Genomic DNA, 16767 nt, shown 5'->3' with positions numbered 1-16767 from the left:
TCTATCTCCCTTCCTTCCTGAACTTAAGATTGGAAAAATGAAAAACTGAAACAAACAGATCCACTCGTTCCTAGTGGTAAGGTAAAAAGGCAAGGGACCCCTGAGCATTAGGTCCAGTCGTGACCGACTCTGGGGTTGCGGCGCTCATCTTGCTTTACTGGCCAAGGGAGCTGGCGTACAGCTTCCGGGTCATGTGGCCAGCATAACTAAGCCGCTTCTGGCAAAAATGTGCTGGGAGTTGTAGCTCTGTGAGGAGAGAAACTACGCTTCCCAAGGTTCTTTGGGGGGACAACTTGGGTTTTAAATGTGTGCTGAATATGCTTTAAAACAGGTACAGGCAAACTCAGCCCTCCTGATGTTTTGGGACTACAACTCCCATCAAATCTAGCTAACAGGACCAGTGGTCAGGGATGATGGGAATTGTAGTCTCAAAACATCTGGAGGGCCGAGTTTGCCTATGCCTGATTTAAATCTATGGGGCGGATGTGTCTTCCATAAATGAAATATGCTTTAAAAACGAGGAATAGCTCAGTCGGCAGAGAGTAAGACTCTTACAGTGTGATTCTATGAATCTGTCCTCTTCCCTAGCCCACACCTAACAGACCACTCTGAAGTTGCATGTACAAGAGGTTGATTAGGTAAAGGCAAAGGGACCCCTGACCAGTAGGTCCAGTTGTGACCGACTCTGGGGTTGCGGCACTCATCTCGCTTTACTGGCCAAGGGAGCTGGCGTACAGCTTCCGGGTCATGTGGCCAGCATGACTAAGCCGCTTCTGGCGAACCAGAGCAGCGCACGGAAATGCTGTTTACCTTCCCGCCAGAGCGGTACCTATTTATCTCCTTGCACTTTGATGTGCTTTCGAACTGCTAGGTTGGGAGGAGCAGGGACCGAACCGCCGACCTTCTGATTGGCAAGTCCTAGGCTCTGTGGTTTAACCCACAGCACCTCCCGCGTCCCTCAGTGGTAAGGTAACAAGACTGAAATCTGGTTTTCGTGAACTATTATCACAACTGTTTTTAAAATCCATTGCTTCTTCAAGTGGGATGCGTTTAAGATCTCCCAAGACCAGGTTTCCCTGCAAATTTCTGCTGCTCTCCCATTCTCTTAGCTCTTGCCTCTTCCACCCCTGAAATAGCACCTTTCTCGTTCCACTCTTCTCAGAACAATACAATTACACGTCAATAATTTGTGAGAGAAAGAATATATGCTTTTTCATTTAAAAAATGATAATAAATTGAATATTTTGGCCACATTCAACACTCTTTCTTGTTATAGTGGTTGTGCTTTTACTCAAGAGGAAACAATTCCATGCCCCTGAGTATTGCAGCTGGCCAGTGACAGTGATCATATGACTCATTTTAAAACATGCTTTACATTTTGATTATTCAGCATAGCATAACCATTATAGTTTACAGCACAGATTCAATATTCACAAGTGCACAAGTGCTTTGGGTTCATTTATTTCACTGCAATCCCGCAGCTCCTCCAGATGTCCTGCGTTGATCATTCATCCTGATTTGCTTACGCAGAGGTTAGATTAAATCCAGTCTCTACTTGGCCTTTGTCCCGATTTCTTTGCGGGGTGTTTATGCAACAAGGGTGCATAAATCCTGATTTGCTTGAGGGTGTTTTTAGGTCTTCCCACAAATCATTGGCTTATTCTGCACTTCCCGACGCATTTCCCCATCTCCTTTCTAACTGCAAAAGTGACACTCCTTTTTTAAAAATGGATTTGTTGTGTTGGGGCAGGAGAGGGGAATATTTTACTGCCTTCCTTTCTAGTTGTGGGTAGGTGGGGTCAGAGGCTAAAGTCAAAGGTGTGGAGCAATGCACATATATCAGTGGCGGAATTGGGGCTTTCAATTTTCAGCAGTGCCCTGTGTGGTACCAATATTGACCCTCCCCCTCCGCCCGCCTCTCACCTTCTGAACTACATCATTCTTGCGGTGACCCCTGCAGTGCCTTCTTGGCGCAGCACCCAGGGCAGGCAAACCTATCATGCTCACCTAAACGTGGCACTTCATCAGGGCTGGGTTTAGGTTTGATGAGGCCCTCAGCTACTGAAGGTAATGGGGCCCTTTATATGTCCAGCTGTCCTTTGTCAACAACAAATTGTCGCTGTTTTTGGTGTTGAATAGATGCTATATAGTAATTTAAGGACCTAATAGGTATCTAAAGCCATTTGCACGTTGCCATGCAACCAGTCCATGCAGAATGTAAAGGTAATGGTAAAGGGACCCCTGACCATTATGTCCATTCGTGGACAACTCTGGGGTTGTGGCGCTCATCTCGCTTTATTGGCCGAGTGAGCTGGTGTACAGCTTCTGGGTCATGTGGCCAGCATGACTAAGCTGCTTCTGGCAAACCAGAGCAGCGCATGGAACGCCGTTTACCTCCCCGTCGCAGCGGTACCTATTTATCTACTTGCACTTGGACGTGCTTTCAAACTGCTAGGTTGGCAGGAGCAGGGACCGAGCAACGGGAGCTCACCCCGTCTCGGGGATTCAAACTGCCGACCTTCTGATCGGCAAGTCCTAGGCTCTGTGGTTTAACCCACAGTGCCACCCGCGTCCCATTTGCCCATGTTGCCATGCAACTAGTCCATGCAGAATGTAGGCACCCTATATATAGAAATGAGCAAACCAGTGATATTTTAGGGAGCAGGCTAGCAGGCCGGGCCCATTACTTACACCATAGGAGCCTACACAACACAAAACACTGTATATAGGTTCTATTTTATTTGTTTTTTTATCTTAGATTTTGGAATTGTACATCCAGTCGTCCCCCCCTTTACATTGGGGGGGGGGCCAAGAAAGTGGGGTCCTAAGCTATAGCATGTTTAGCTTATACTAGGTAAATATGGCACTGTACTGCATACATCCCATGTTTATATTTCTATACGCTCCATCCAGGCGAACCAGAAGCATTATCCGAGTTCAAGGAGATTATCAGAGTTCTAAGGAACTCAAGGGAACTTTCTTCTGAGTAGACGTGAACATTGAACAGGGTTCTGAGGCATTGCAGATACGCTTGCAAAGCTTGTTTGTCTCGGCATGGTAGCAAGCATTAACAAATTAAGCATGCCCGCTGCGAGCATCAATGGCACAGTCTGCCACCTTCATCTCTCTCCGACAAGGTTTTTATTTTAGTGTGCTGTTGGACACAAAATAACAGCTGGAAAGGTGCTAATGTGCAGTTTGGGAAACAGGAGGGGGAGGCAATCAGACGTGTGTGTGTGTGTGTGTGTGTGTGTTGTGTGTGTGTTTATTACAGGCAATGCCAGGGACAGCAGGGACGCAGGTTATATAAGGCTAAGGTGAGCTCATTTTCCATACTTAAAACAAACTGCCCAAACCATATTAAAAGATCTTTTTGGCTTGCACTTCCTCTTCTTCACCTTCATCCGTGGGCAGGTGATGTTTTGTTGCATCCTTGTGAATAGCTTTAAGGCGCTCCTGTTTTTGTACCTGTTACACATTTATTTTTATTTATTTCACAAAATTTATACATGTTTTTTAGTCGTGTCCAACTCTTCGTGACCCCATGGACCAGAGCACGCCAGGCACTCCTGTCTTCCACTGCCTCCCGCAGTTTGGTCAAACTTATGCTGGTAGCTTCGAGAACACTATCCAACCATCTCGTCCTCTGTCGTCCCTTTCTCCTTGTAAAACAAACAAACAAACAAACCTCAAGCAGTTTTCAGAAAGATAAAGACAATACAGTGGTACCTCGGGTTACATACGCTTCAGGTTACATAAGCTTCAGGTTACAGACTCTGCTAACGCAGAAATCGTGCTTCAGGTTAAGAACTTTGCTTCAGGATGAGAACAGAAATCATGCTCTGGCAGCACGGCGGCAGCAGGAGGCCCCATTAGCTAAAGTGGTGCTTCAGGTTAAGAACAGTTTCAGGTTAATAAGAGACCTCTGGAACAAATTAAGTACTTAACCCGAGGTACCACTGTAAATAGAATCAAGAAAAGAAAAATCACAACCCTACTTTAAAACACACAAAAGTTCAAATACTAAAACAGGTTAAGATTTCTTATGTATGCAGTGACTGATTTCATAAATCAATATATTGGTTGATTGTGACAAAACGACCCTCCAAGTGGTGGCAAAAAGATTAAAATGATTAAGTTATCAGTTAAAAACAACAACTATTTAAAACATTTAAAAATTGCTAAAATTGACAATAAGCTAAAGAGCAGATTGAAACACACGGCAACATTTTATATATCTAGTTGCGCTAGCCTAAACAAAAATGGCTTTAGAAGGAATACAGCAAAGGTGTCTGTTTGACCTCAATAGGCAAGCATTGTGCACTCATTTCCCTCCTGGTCCCTCTTCCATGATCAATGAACAGCAGCACAAATGCTCTTAATGCTACTGAAAAGCTCTGGCTTCATCTTGAGAAACGCTCCTGCGAGGAGCGAGCCTTGCAATAACCCCTTGCCCTTACGCCAACCCTACAAGCTCCTGCCACTGCCATTTATTAATCGCTTTCGGTCCTGCAAATGCACAGTGATAGAAAAGAAAAATTGTTTGCTTAGGATGCACATTGATTTCCCAATAACTTTGCCGTTTTTTTTTAAAAAAAGATGGCGGTACAACGCACAGTGTGCTCCACATATCAAGCTGTCGACACCTGCCTCTGAATCCTCCGTAAAAACAATTCATGGGATCCTTTCTCGAAGGTCACAGTGTGCTGCTTTCTCCCATGCGTCAACAGCTAAGTGGGTGCAAGAGGTTCAGCTAGCTATGGCTGAGGTTTCCTCTACAATCAAGTGATCTATAAATTTTATGAAATAAGAAAAATAAATTACATCATCAGATTGGGGACGGGGAATCCACTCTTCTTAGTGAGCTGGGGAAGTGGATATCTCTGGGTTTCCTGAGACTCCATCAGCTGATATGAGAATGTGACGATTCGAGGATGTGGCGAGTTTTGGAAAGTGATGTGGTATGTGCGCATGGGTGAGTGGGCTTTCATGTGTGCTAAGGTTGCCAGCAGACCAGAGAAAGTACTGACCAGATGCTATTTTTGCTTCCTGAACAGTTGTCAGAAGGCAGATTCTTCCAGGACTAGTTTTCATAATGCCCATGTGAATAGCAACAACCATTTTAATGCAATAATAATAATAATAATAATAATAATAATAATAATAATAATAATTGGTATTTGCTTTTGTGTGCATGCACACAAAAGCTCATACCAATAACTAACTTTGTTGGTCTCTAAGGTGCTACTGGAAGGAATTTTTTTATTAAATTTATTTTATTTTGTTTTGTTTCGACTACGGCAGACCAACACGGCTACCTACCTGTAATAATAATAATAATAATAATAATAATAATAATAATAAGGTAGAATGGTTACATTGTTGCATGCATTGCAATCTCTGAGTGGCAAGAGATTCCAGGAGTGCCAGCACTTATCCAGGTTTTGTTTTTCTTGGAATGAAGAACTGTGTTGTTGTTGTTGTTGTTGTTGTTGTTAATTGCCCACCTAAGCTGGGCTGCAACATCAAAACACAATATTCTTCTTCTTCTTCTTCTTCTTCTTCTTCTTCTTCTTCTTCTTCTTCTTTGGCGATCCCTCGTAACTGAGTAAGATTGTCTTCCATAAACACGGTTTTAACAATGAGTCTGTCAGTGACTGTGGAGGCCAGTTCTGGATCCACACGTCCTTCCACAGTGGGGACATTGGTTTCTGGGAGGGAGATGATCACGGTGTGGATTTGCCAAGTGGCTTGAGCAAAGTGTCTGGGCCGTTCTAGCTTCTCCTGATTGCTTCGGCCACAGAACCTTTCAAACACTTCTCTGCACATCCGCAAGCAGAGGCAATGCTGCTTCTGAATGCCAGTTGGGGGGAGCCACAGGACAGGAAAGTGCTGTCGCGATCAGGTCCTGTTCGTGGGCTTCCTGCCTGTACGTTTCCAAGCACAATTCAAAGTGTTGGTGTTGACCTTTCAAACCCTGAATGACCTTGGCCCAGTATACCTGAAGGAGCGTCTCCACCCCCATCGTTCTGCCCAGACACTGAGGTCCAGCGCCGAGGGCCTTCTGGCGGTTCCCTCACTGCGAGAAGCAAACCTACAGGGAACCAGGCAGAGGGCCTTCTTGGTGGTGGCACCCACCCTGTGGAACACCCTCCCATCAGATGTCACAGAGATAAACAACTACCTGGCATTTAGAAGACATCTGAAAGCAGCTCTGTTCAGGGAAGTTTTTAATGTGTGACATTTTATTGTATTTTTAATCTTTGTTGGAAGCCGCCCAGAGTGGCTGGGGAAACCCAGCCAGATGGGCGGGGTACAAATAAATTATTATTATTATTATTATTATTATTATTATTATTATTATTCCTGCAGGCATCTGGGTGGCCACTGGGAGAACAAGATGGTGGATCTGCTGAACCACTAGCCTGATCCAGCATCTCTCCTTATGTTCTTACTTCTATATTTGTTGTGCCAAGCACAGCTGTTATTTTGTGCATTAGTTAAATCATTCAGGTGGGACCATCAGGTTGTTTCAAACCATTTGCTTGGCCCCAGAACTGTTTTATATTAAGAATTGTCGATCCCAGCATATCCAGGGATATGCACTGACGCTACTTACCAGAGTCAAGGAGAACAGCTGGGAACCGCTGTATTCTTGACAATAGAAAAAAAAGGATTGACAGATAAACTTGTTTTCGTTTTTTAAAAATCTGCATAGCAAAATGCTCACGCAGGTGAGATCTGAGGACTGTCAACCGACGAAGGAATTAACCACTGGCATTTTAACCAACGGGTGAGCTGGTTACATTTCAAAGCATTTAGTCAACGTAGATATAGATACCGTTTTGAGGTATTGAAGAAAATATACCCACAGTTTAATAAATGCTTACTCTTAAAAAGCAAATTCCTCTTTCATATTTCCTCTGTTACGGTTAGCACATGGGTAGGCAAACTAAGGCCCAGGGGCCGGATCTGGCCCAATCACCTTCTAAATCCGGCCTGCGGATGGTCCAGGAATCAGCGTGTTTTTACATGAGTAGAATGTGTGCTTTTATTTAAAATGCATCTCTGGGTTATTTGTGGGGCATAGGAATCTGTTCATTTTTATTTTATTTTTTCAAAATATAGTCTGGCCCCCCACAAGGTCTGAGGGACAGTGGACCAGCCCCCTGCTGAAAAAGTTTGCTGACCCCTGGGTTAGCATATCAGAACCATCAGAGGGAAGTGAAACCACACTCTTCGTTTCACCAACTAAAGAGGAAATTTATGGAATGGAAGAACTTATGATTCATCCTGAGGGTTTTTTGGTCCCACTGAAATATGTCAAACTCTGATCATGCCTCTTGCTTGTCTGGATAAAGGGTAGAAAGAGAGGTGTTTGCATGTGTGTGGAAATGAGCCTACTGCACATAGGAAGAAAGTTCTGCCTCTGGCTCCGCCCACCAGCAGTTTATGGCCCTTGGAAGGTTCATAGAATCATAGAATCGTAGAGTTGGAAGGGACCCCATGGGTCATCTAGTCCAACCCGCTGCAATGCAATAATCTCAGCTAGAGCATCCACGACAGATGGCCGTGGATGTTCCCCAGAAGGAATTGCAGCCCACTGTCTGGAAAAAAAATCTGCAGCCTTTCTCTAATCTAGGGTGTGACAGAATACAGTGGTACCTCAGGTGACAGACACTTCAGGTTACAGACGCTTCAGGTTACAGACTCCACTAACCCAGAAATAGTACCTCGGGTTAAGAACTTTGCTTCAGAATGAGAACAGAAATCGCGCAGCAGCAGCAGCAGGAGGCCCCATTAGCTAAAGTGATGCTTCAGGTTAAGAACAGTTTCAGGTTAAGAACGGACCTCCAGAACGAATTACATTCTTAACCCGAGGTACCACTGTATTTATTTCTACCTTGGCCTGTGGCCATCAGTGATGGAAATCATTCTGCTACAATGCCTCCTGTGAAATCAAAGGCTACTCTATGTACAAGGGCCTTTTGCAGGCATGTGTGTGTGTGTGTGGGGGGGTCATTTTAAAATATTTTCTGAGCCCCTCCAGCACCTCTCTCTCTCTTCAACGAAAGGGTGCAGGTAGAAAACACATATAAACAAACAAAACTTCGATGTGCTTGGCATAGGAGCCAACTCCTAGGGCCCGAGGTCCCTTTGACATCCGCCCCTAAAATATATGACGGAGCCGGTCCCCATGCGAATTGATGGGATATCGCCATTCAAATGGTGTGTGCGTGCCACAGATTGTGATTGATTATGCGGGGCAGGGCTTACCTGGGTCCCCCGTCCTCCCAATATTTTATATCGGCATCTCCGGTGCTTGGAACGTTACAAAACAAGGTAGTCTGGGAACTGACAGGTCCCTGCCCCGAGTAGCATACATACGCAGTCTTAAAAACTGAGAACCTACTGGGGAAACGCGAGGACGCGAAGGACGCCTCCATGCCCGTTTCTGCGAGCTTTTCACCCCAACAGATCCGTGACGGCACCGCCCAATCTGCTCGAGCCCTGTGATATTTCTCTCCGTGCAGACGAAATTGGTCGCAGGAAGTCGTGCGTCTTCATAACACCAACACACACACACAATCCGCGCCCAAAAATAAATAGCGGTGTGGTTTTTGTGAATTATTTTTTTTTAATCCGTTCTCTGCACAGCGCCTCCATCTCTTGCAAGGAGGAGACACAGCCCCGATGCACAGGATTTGGGAGTGCAGGAAGAAGAAGAAGGTTGCTGCTGCGTTGTGGGGTGTGCAATTTTTGGAGAGGTTGGGGGGAGGCGTTGAGCTCGTGTCTCTTTAAGCGGGAGCGCGCAGGGAGCCGAGCCCGGCTGCTGGAGCCGGCCATGGGGTTGAGGATGGAGCTGCCCGGGGCTGCGAGGCTCCTCGCTGTCTCCTTCCACCTCCTCCTGCTCCAGGCGCCCCAGACCTGCTGGGGCAAGTACGTGAAAGGGAACATCAGCACCAAGGAGGTGAGTGCGCATCTGGGGAGATTTGGGGCGGGTGGGGGCGGGAAGAAGGAGGTGCTCTGCCTTCTATCGGCGCTTGCAGAACCGAGCCGGGCCGCCCCACTCGGGGGCCCACGCGGCGCAGGCCTCCCGGGGCTCCCTTGCGCCCATCCCCGCTTCCTTCCTCCCCAAAGCCCCTGCGCGCTCGCTTCTGATGCGCTTGCTGCGGTAGCGCTGGCGGGGCATTGCTGCGCGCTCTCAAATGTGACCTCTCTCCCCCACCCCCCTTCTGCCAGCACTGGAGCCTTCTACCTTCAAAAAAAAAAAGATCCCCCATTCATTTAGGAAATTTGCAATGGCCTTTTTCCCCTTGGGGGAGCCCAAGAGGGATCAGATAATGCCCCCCTCCAACCCCCCCCCACCCCCAGAAGATTTATTTGGATTCTCCCCCAATGATGGGCTTTGGACGGGGCGAGATGGTTGCTAAGGCAGCTCCCTCTTCTGCCTTGACGGCTTGGAGAAGCCGCTGGATAGGGAGGTTATTCCAGGATGTAGCTGGAATTTGGGGTGGTGGGTTATTTGGGGGGGGGGCGTTCCAGATGCCTTCCTTCACACACACCCATGACAAACCGGGGCTTTGTTCTCTACCAAGAAAGGCCAGCCTGCTTGCTTTTTCTTTTTTTTTAAGTGTTTGGATCCATTTCACGGTGCTGTAACTTTTGCACCCTGGACCTTCCTCCGCCAGGCCTGTCTCATAGGGTGCAGGCTCAAGGCCATGCAATAGGTCACTTGTCCTTTAGCACACGGTCAGCAGCCTTGGCTGTTTGGAGTGGAGCAGATAGAAGCGAGGTGGGTGGCTGTTTCTATCGCCCGTTCAATGCATACATAGATGTGGAATAAAAAAAACCAGTAGCAGGCCTGGTGTGTCAATAACTAGGGGAGCTAGTTATTCTGGAAGAACTAATCTGATATCAGTGGGGAGGGTCTTGGCTCAGTGGCAGATCAATTGCTTTGCATGTAGGAGGTTCAGTCCTCGACATTTCCATCTAGGGATGGGAACAGCCACTGTCTGAAGCCCTACAGAGCTGCTGCCAGATCAGTAGCCTTCAACCTTTTCAGACCCAAAACCCACTTTTAACTGAAATGTGCTTTTGGGGTCCCACTGCTTACTCTTTTACCAGGCATTTGGTGGGGGTGGGGTTAGGGGAGGGGTAGTACCCCTGGTAGGGACACGGGTGGCACTGTGGGTTAAACCACAGAGCCTAGGAATTGCTGATCAGAAGGTCAGTAGTTCGAATCCCCGCCACGGGGTGAGCTCCCGTTGCTCGGTCCCTGCTCCTGCCAACCTAGCAGTTCGAAAGCATGTCAAAGTGCAAGTAGATAAATAGGTGCCGCTCTAGTGGGAAGGTAAACGGCGTTTTCGTGCGCTGCTCTGGTTCGCCAGAAGCGGCTTAGTCATGCTGGCCACATGACCTGGAAGCTGTACGCTGGCTCCCTCTGCCAGTAAAGCGAGATGAGCGCCGCAACCCCAGAGTTGGCCACGACTGGACCTAATGGTCAGGGGTCCCTTTACCTTTAGTACCCCTGGTAGGGGACACGTCATGCTCCTTCTGGGGTAATTTGTCCACCTTTGGGCCTCACCCTGCAATGGACTCTCACCTGTGGCTCCTGGAAGCTGTCAGCATGTGACAGCGGCTACACCCCAGGAACGGCTTCGACTGGCTGGCTAAACCAGGTGAGGGTAGCTGATGGGTCTCAAACCCTCAGTGAGTTAGGGACTTGCCCTGCAGGAGAAGACAGGTTCTGTTGGATTGAGTGGAGGAAGCCAAAACAGGTCCAGCGGTCAAGAAAGCAGTTGCTTCATATGCTATAGAGGGAAGTGAGGGGCAAATGGAGAAGGAAAACTCAGATCTTAAACCTCTGTTGGCTTGTGGGATATCTTCGGGAGAAGAAAAGGCTAAGGAGTAAACCCTACTCATATATTTGTATGGTGGTAGTGCTCCTGTTGCAATTCACCTTGGATCAGGCCATGACCCATGAATGTGTCCCAAACCACCAGTTGAAGACCAGTGAGCTAGATGGACCAGTGCTCTGGCTCACTATAGAGTGGCTTCCTAAGCTTTGGCTGTTTTGCCTCTTTGCTGTGTGGGAGAGCATGACTATGGGTCCTTCCAGGCTGTCACTGTTTTGGGGTGGGATTCACATCTCATACCAACAAATTCACACCACAAAATTGTAGTTGATAGGGAGGTCTTGTGCAACGAAAACCTCATTTCCCAACAGATCTGTTGTTGTGGTTTTTTTGGTTTTGCAGTAAGGAAAGCGAAAGGAGAATGCCCTGGAAAGTGTGGGATAACACTTGCTTTGATGCAACATCGTCTAACCTCCCAGCAAACACATCACAATGAATACTCATGGAATAGCCAAAATCCTCTTAATCTCCTTGCAAACAAATCAGCCTAAATGTGAAATAAGCAGGTTGTCTGTAAGTGCCTTATGCCACTGAAACAACTTTTAGAGGGGGAGCTGTGGAGTCATCTAAACTTCCCTTCGCGTTGCTCTTTCTAGGCACAGGTCTGGACTTTAAAGCTTTCTGCCCGAGTGTTCCTCTATTTGATTTTTTGTCGCTGAAGTATGCTACAGGATCCTGCCCTTGCTGGAAACCCTGAGAGATGAGGCAGATTGCTTGCCTCTTCTGCCCTTTGGCGGGTGACTGTGCCCTTGGGGTGGCGACGAGATCGCACTGGCCTATCTATTTTAAATGTATTCTGAATGTTCTTATGTGATGCCAATAAAAGTTACTTGACTTTCTGCAGGAAACCCCGTGGTTTACCACTAAATCGGGGGAAAAGGAAACCCACAGAAAACCCAGTTGCCATTTGCTCTGATTTGGCGGTAAAACACCCTGAGGAAAGCGCTGCGACAAAAAAATTAAAATAGACTTTCAGACATGGAGCTTTAAAGCTCGGACCTGTGACACCAAAGGAAGTCTGGAAGATGAGCCCTTGGTCTCTTGCACACACAAAAAACCCAACAAAGAGTCTCATGTCACCTTAAAAGACTAGCATACTAACATGATCCAGAGTCTGCAATATCTGACGCAGAAAGTGTTATCTTAAGTTGGCGGGTTTGTGTGTATAATATACTTTCCATGTAGATGAACACACACAGGAAGAAGGGAAATGGGACTGAATCATCTTCTGTGACAGTATTGTATAAAATCAGGATCTCACCCTAACACATCACTGTGGCTCAGTGGTAGAGCATGCAGGAGGACTTTCATCCCTGGCATCTCCAGGTACGGCTGGTAGGGTCCCATTCCAAATCCTGGAGAGCCGCTGCCAGTCAGTGTAGACAGTACTAAGCCAGATGGACTATTTGGTCTGATTCAGTATAAGGCAGTTCCCTAGGGCTGTCGTCCGTCCTGATTTCCCAGGACATGTCCTGCAATCCGCCTCTGAAAATGGTGTCCTGGATTACTTTTCGGGAATCGGGCAAATGTTCTGGAAAACCAGCAACAGGTTAAATCGTGCCGAAAATGCCTTAAAAAGCTCCAAAATGTAAAAAAAAAAATAAAAAAAATTATTGTAGTTTTTACTGCAACTTTTGGGTTTTTCTGTAAAAAGCTCAACAATTTGGGGAGTTTCCTTTAAAAAAAACAACAACTTTCAGGGTGTCCTGGTTTTTACTTTTTGAAATATGGCAACCCTACAGTTCCCTATGTTATAAACCACAATAAATATTCTTTCTATGTATTTACAGTCAGCAATGCAGCATAACTGCTGTTGTAAACGATCTCTTTACTTGCTCTATAGCTATTTACAACGTTGCCACAGACTATACATACTTTTTGTGCTTCGTTGTTGTTTGGCCTCATTTTACTCCCCCTGCCCTTCCAATCTCTCTATGTACTGCATGCTAGCTCAATAAACCTTACTACGCAATAAATTTGCCTGCATTGGAGGTACCACCACATATTTTTTCTTAGGCCATAGAAAGGGTAGGTGGGTGGACTAGGGGCGGTTAGCATTGGGATCGCGGTATCTCCTTTGCGACTGGAGGGTCTGGGAGCAGGGAATGAGCCAGTGATTTAGGGTGCAATAGCCATATACCCTGGGTTATTTGATCCAAAGCACATATTTGAGTTTTTAATGTCAACTAATTGACCCACTTTAGCCCATCTGCTAATAAATTGGGTAAAGGACAGTTAAATCCTGTAATTGGATATTTTGCAGTAGAATGAAGATTCTAATCCACTTTACATGTGATGGTCACACTGTACATTTAAAGCATATTTAAAGTGCATGGTGCCGTCCCCACAAAGAATTCCGGGAACTGTAGTTTGCCCCTCACAGAGCCACACTTTGTTGTTGTTTTTTAGTCATGTCCGACTATTTGCGACCCCCTGGACCAGAGCACGCCAAGCACTCCTGTCTTCCACTGTCTCCTGCAGTTTGGTCAAGCTCATGTTGGTAGCTTCGAGAACACTGTCCCACCATCTCGTCCTCTGCCGTCCCCTTCTCCTTGTGCCCTCCATCTTTCCCAACATCAGGGTCTTTTCCAGGGAGTCTTCTCTTCTCATAAGGTGGCCAAAGTATTGGAGCCTCAGCTTCAGGATCTGTCCTTCCAGTGAGCACTCAGGGCTGATTTCCTTCAGAATGGATAGCAAACTGCAATTCTTTGGATGAAGGCCTTGTGCTTTAAATGTATGCGAAAGCGCAGAATGAGGGACAGTATTTATTCCAGGTTAATTCATCTGATGTTAAAGCACAGAAATATAAGGGCATAAGAGTTGTGTTGCATCAGACTAAGGGCCTAACACGTCTTTCCACAGGTGTGACATGAACACAATAACCCTGCCCAGTTGTTGTTTTCTGATACTAGAGATAACATATGGCCATTGTGACTCGTAGTAGCCAATGATGGCAGGAATTTTCTATTTTTGTGTGTTTGGCCACCAGAATAACCAGCACCTCTTTTTTATATATACACAACCACTATTAACACATTACAACAATCGCTTTGTGCGGAGCCACCCCCAAAGAATCCTGGGTACTGTAGTTTGAAAATGTGCTGGGAGTTGTAGCTCTGTGAGGAGAGAAACTACGCTTCCCAAGGTTCTTTGGGGGACAACTTGGGTTTTAAATGTGTGCTGAATATGCTTTAAATCAGGTATAGGCAAACTCAGCCCTCCTGTTGTTTTGGGACTACAATTCCCATCAAATCTAGCTAACAGGACCAGTGGTCAGGGATGATGGGAATTGTAGTCTCAAAACATCTGGAGGGCCGAGTTTGCCTATGCCTGATTTAAATCTATGGGGCGGATGTGTCTTCCGTAAATGAAATATGCTTTAAAAACGAGGATTAGCTCAGTCGGCAGAGAGTAAGACTCTTACAGTGTGATTCTATGAATCTGTCCTCTTCCCTAGCCCACACCTAACAGACCACTCTGAAGTTGCATGTACAAGCGGTTGGTTAGGTAAAGGCAAAGGGACCCCTGACCATTAGGTCCAGTTGTGACCGACTCTGGGGTTGCAGTGCTCATCTCGCTTCATTGGCCAAGGGAGCCGGCGTACAACTTCTAGGCCATGTGGCCAGCATGCCTAAGCCGCTTCTGGCGAACCAGAGCAGCACAGGGAAACGCCGTTTACCTTCCTGCCGGAGCGGTACCTATTTATCTACTTGCACTTTGATGTGCTTTCGAACTGCTAGGTTGGCAGGAGCAGGGACCGAGCAACGGGAGCTCACCCTGTTGTAGGGATTTGAACCACCGACCTTCTGATCGGCAAGCCCTAGGCTCTGTGGTTTAACCCACAGCGCCACCCGTGTCCCAAGAGGTTGGTTAACCTAGGTTAAAAAATACCAGTCCCAAGGGGCACTAGTCACCACTGGTAACCACTACACCCCTGCAAGGGGGGGGGGGGAGCTGCTGTCACCCCCCAGTCTCTCCTTAACTGCCTGATGCGACTACTCAGAGTCGGCCAGCCAGTTCTCTACTTGCGTTTGGCATCCCTCTGGGTGTTTGGGAAGATTGGGTCCTGAGCAGTGGCGTAGCGTGGGGGGTGCAGGGGGGCCCGGCCGCACCGGGCGCAACATCTGGGGGTTAGGGTTAGGGGGCGCAAATCCACGGGTTAGGGGGTGCAAATCCACGGGTTAGGGGGCGCAAATTACTTGCCTTGCCCCGGGTGCTGACAACCCACGCTACGCCACTGGTCCTGAGGCAGAGGGCAAGGGTATAACATGGGCCACGGGGACATCAGTTAAGATGGAGATGCAGTCACTAATGCCCTCCAAATCCTGGAGCTGGCATTGCAGAAGGGATCTGCCAGAGGCTGGGGCAGGGAGAAGGAAAACTGACCACTTGACCACACACAGAGGACAAAAGGGCTCTAGGTTTGGGGCGCAGAAATGGGAGCCCTGGAGAAGAGAGAGCTTCAGAAAAGGATTTGAAACATGGGAATTGTCCTGGGTATGGTGTTGGACCACATTTGCACCATACAGTGGTACCTCGGGTTAAGTACTTAAGTCATTCCAGAGGTCCGTTCTTAACCTGAAACTGTTCTTAACCTGAGGCACCACTTTAGCTAATGGGGCCTCCTGCTGCCACCGCGCCACCAGAGCACGATTTCTGTTCTCACCCTGAAGCAAAGGTCTTAACTCGAGGTAATATTTCTGGGTTAGCGGAGTATGTAACCTGAAGCGTATGTAACCCGAGGTACCACTGTATATTTAAAGTGCTACAATGCCACGTCAAACAGTGATGGCTTCCCCCCCCAAAGACTTCTGGGAGCTGCAGTTGTTAGGAGACACCCCTCTGGGAGCTACAATTCCCACTGTGGTTTAACAATCAATCCTCCTCCATCGGGAACTCTGGGAATTGTAGCTCTCTGAGGGGAGTAGTGGTCTCCGGATGACTCTCAGCGCCTTTAACAAACTACAGCTCCCAGAATTCTTTGGGGGGAAAGCCATGGCTGTTTAAAGTGGTACCGTAGTGCTTTAAGCGTATGGTGTGAATGCAGACCGTTGACCCATTTAGCTCGGTACCGCCTGCTGATAAACAGCAGCAGGTTTTCAGAAAGGGGGGCATTCCCTACCTGGAGAAGCCAGGATTCGAACCTGGAACCTTCTGCCTGAAAAGCAGGTGCTTCACCTGAGCTTTGCCCCTTCTCACAACTTTAACACAGCGCCTGTTCATTGCTGCTTGTTTGCAGGATGCAGCCACGGAGGCAGCAGGCCTCACCAAAAAAACAGTATTTTTTGAGGCAATGCACCCCCAGGGGTTTATTTGGGGGGTGTTTCGAAGAGACCCGCGGCAGGCAGATAAAGCTCAGGAGGCTGCTTGAAATCCAGGGAGGGGGGTGTGCAATCTGACCCCCCCCCTCTTTTTTTGGATCCTTCCCCCTGCCTTTGCCCCAGTTCTCGGATTTTGCTTGTTTCCTCTGCCTTCTTCAGCCTCGGGTACGGTTTCCGTGGAAACCTTGAGCATGGGTTGTTGCCATGGGAACGCGAAGGGGATTTTAAGGGGAAGGAGTGAGAGTCGGACAGAGGAGAAAGAGGGAGGAGGAAAGAGGCTTGTTTCCTTAGATATCCATTTCCCCAGGGAGATTTTATATACCTCCACCTGATATTATATACATACATTTCTAGACCTGGCAGATATGGTCTAGCTTACAATATCCTTCCCTGCCTGTTCTCCAAATCCTTTGATTGGCCTCTCTTGCCTTCTCCCCTGACCCGAATTATTTCAGCCCCTCCTCTTGAGACTTTTGTCTGTCTCAGCTGTGTCTATCAGTGGCTGTTGTCTAGTGGCAGCGGGGATG

The 16767-nt window shown here is 47.3% G+C and overlaps 1 protein-coding gene across 1 annotated transcript in view; it reads left to right on the top strand.

Moving 5' to 3' along the window:
- Positions 1–8560: 8560 nt before the first annotated feature.
- The window catches only part of TMEM145 (transmembrane protein 145), a 39012-nt gene continuing 30805 nt past the window's right edge, over positions 8561–16767 (top strand). The window contains exon 1 of the mRNA XM_082231159.1: positions 8561–8971. Coding sequence (XP_082087285.1) covers positions 8846–8971 — 126 coding nt within the window. The 5' untranslated portion in view covers positions 8561–8845. The remainder of the gene's footprint in view (positions 8972–16767) is intronic.

The sequence above is a fragment of the Podarcis vaucheri genome, assembly GCF_965113315.1.
Source record: "Podarcis vaucheri genome assembly, chromosome: 7".
Classification (NCBI taxonomy): Eukaryota; Metazoa; Chordata; class Lepidosauria; order Squamata; family Lacertidae; genus Podarcis; species Podarcis vaucheri.
The sequence above is the reverse complement of the archived record's forward strand: the minus strand, read 5'-3'. Positions and strand labels throughout refer to the sequence as shown.